The 2,500-nt window shown below is 43.7% G+C and overlaps 1 protein-coding gene across 1 annotated transcript in view; it reads left to right on the plus strand.

Annotated features, from left to right (window-relative positions):
* Positions 1-2,500, plus strand: part of si:ch211-212o1.2 (uncharacterized protein LOC492735 homolog) — a 76,598-nt gene that overhangs the window by 53,956 nt on the left and 20,142 nt on the right. Inside the window, exon 5 of the mRNA XM_063196861.1 lies at positions 1-38. This exon is cut by the window's left edge and continues 107 nt beyond it. Within this exon, the coding sequence (XP_063052931.1) occupies positions 1-38 (38 nt within the window). The remainder of the gene's footprint in view (positions 39-2,500) is intronic.

A 2,500-nucleotide genomic window follows, 5' to 3' on the forward strand; every position in this document is an offset into this window, starting at 1 on the left:
CGCACACATGGCCTACAAGTTCACAAGCTACACACCAGGTAACTCACACACACACACACAAACACACACACACGCACGCACGCACGCACGCACGCACGCACGCACGCACGCACGCACGCACACACACACACACACACACACACACACACACACACATACGAGCACACTCTCACAATCGTGCTCACACACGCACAAATAGAAAACCTTTTTACTACAAGTTTCATTGCAGATACACCAGAGTTCTGAAGTTTGAATATCTATCTGAACACACACATTTCATACATATCTGAACAAGCATACAAAAGCACATGTTAGCATGATTAGCACATTGAATTGCATTTATGCATGAAATGCGCAATACAAATAGAATTGCCTTGTCTTGCCTTGCCTATATCCACACACACATGTACACATGCACTGTATACAATGCCAAGAGGGATTTCTGGCAAGCTATCTGAACACACATACAGTAAATCCTCCACAAAAACGCACAAGGTTATATCCACACACACACATACACATGCATTGTATACAATGCCAAGAGTAATTTCTGGCAAGCTATCTGAACACACATATATCCTCCAAAAAATCACACAAGATTATACACACACACACGCACGCACGAAGACACACACACACACACACACGCGCACACGCACACGCACACGCACACGCACACGCTCAGACGCACACGCACACACACGCACCTACACATGCACTGTATACAATGCCAAGAGTGATTCCTGGCAAAGCTTGAGAGAAGCTGTATGTTGCCAAGTGTGTATGTGCTCTAAGTCTTGATAATGAGCGCGTGGTTCTGTGCCAAAGGTTGCCAGAGTGGGCGGAAGACGGTGTAAAGAGCAGCATACCGTAGTGTACACTAACGCTAGGGACACATAGCAGGCGAAACGAGAGGCGAAGAGAGGCGAAATTCAGTGTTCTATTCTGACAGCTCAACCGTCATCGGGTCGTCGCGGCGAATCAAATGGAATGGAACAGTTATGTTGTTGATTTGATTGGCTGCCGCAGGCGAAATCCACTCCTCATTTGCATGATATTAAACTTGGTTTGATAATTTCGCCTCGCTTAGTTCCTGTTTGCTTGCTTTCGCTTGCTTTCGCCTCCCTCATAGGAATCAATGGCGAAGTTCGCTTCGCTTGGCCAAATTGGTGTCTATGTGTCCCTACCATAAGCGGTGATGTGGGTAGAAAGGGCATTGTACAGTATACTAACTTTACAGCCCCCCGTTGCATCTGGACATCAAAACAGGGGCCCTGCTGTGGCTCCGATGGTAAGGGCACTGCACTGCTACACCGGGGATCAGGGTTCGATTCCAGCCCAAGGTCATTTCCCGATCCTCCCCCATGTCTCTCTCTGTCCACTCACTTCCTGTCCATCTCACACTACCCTGTCAATAAAGGCATACAAGCCCCTAAAAATATATGTATGTATAACAGATTGAGAACTAGTTGTATTGATAATAGTATTGATAATGGTACTGATGATGGTATTTGGATTGTTAATAGCAATGTGAAATCTGTCCTTCTCTGCTGTACACTAACTCAGGGGTGGGAAGTTGGAGAGAGCTGTGTAGTCTATACAAAGGGGGGTGCTTTATATTACTGGACTTTTCTTTCTTCCCTTTGTTTTGAATTGCTTTTATTTTGGGCCATTTTCTAACAGTGTGTAAACAATCTGTTGTGTAGGTAATTGTAGATGTGTAGGACAGGATTGTGTGAGTGGTGGGGGGACGCAGTGGGGAATATGTGTAATTGATGATGTTTTCTTTCCTTCTACATTCAAAATTGAGAAACAATGAAGTAGTCAAAAACTCACATACTGTACACTGTGTGAGTGTGGTGGGTTTGAATCTAGGTCTGTAGTAGGGATGCAAATGATTAATCGACTTTAGATTAGTTGTCGAGCAAGAGGTTGCTCGATCAAAATGTATTAATCGCGATTAATCGCTAGAGGGCGCTAGAGACTGTTGAGTAGTTCTAGTTCTAGGCCTATTCAAATCCATGGTGCGCAGATTTTATCTGTTAAATCGTCATTGCAACTTCTAGAGTTCTTGTGGGTCTTTTGGAGATGTGTACTTGAATCTGTGATTATGCCAAGCCCAAGGATGTAAGTTGTTACTGTTTGAATTATGAGAAAAACGATCTTTCAAGACAGGCAAATGTCACTGCAAGCAGCATTTCACTGTATGGTTAAGCTTGCTATGTTAGCTTAGCGTGCTAACTAGCGAAATCACAAACGTAGTCATTTCAAATTGTGAGCTGTAATTTTAATCACTAACACCCTGTCAGATATCAAGACTAGTATTAGCTGAACTGGGCATGGTAATATATGACCATGCATGAAGAGGAGCACCATCTGTTCAATTCCAGGTGAATCCATGTTAGCTGTAAGTGTTGTTGTCATAGCTCCATTCATTCTCAATGGAGCCTGTTAGCTTATTAGCTCTCCTTACAGACACAGGAAATAGCTTTTTTTTGTT

Source organism: Engraulis encrasicolus, chromosome 4 (assembly GCF_034702125.1).
Source record: "Engraulis encrasicolus isolate BLACKSEA-1 chromosome 4, IST_EnEncr_1.0, whole genome shotgun sequence".
Taxonomy (NCBI): Eukaryota; Metazoa; Chordata; class Actinopteri; order Clupeiformes; family Engraulidae; genus Engraulis; species Engraulis encrasicolus.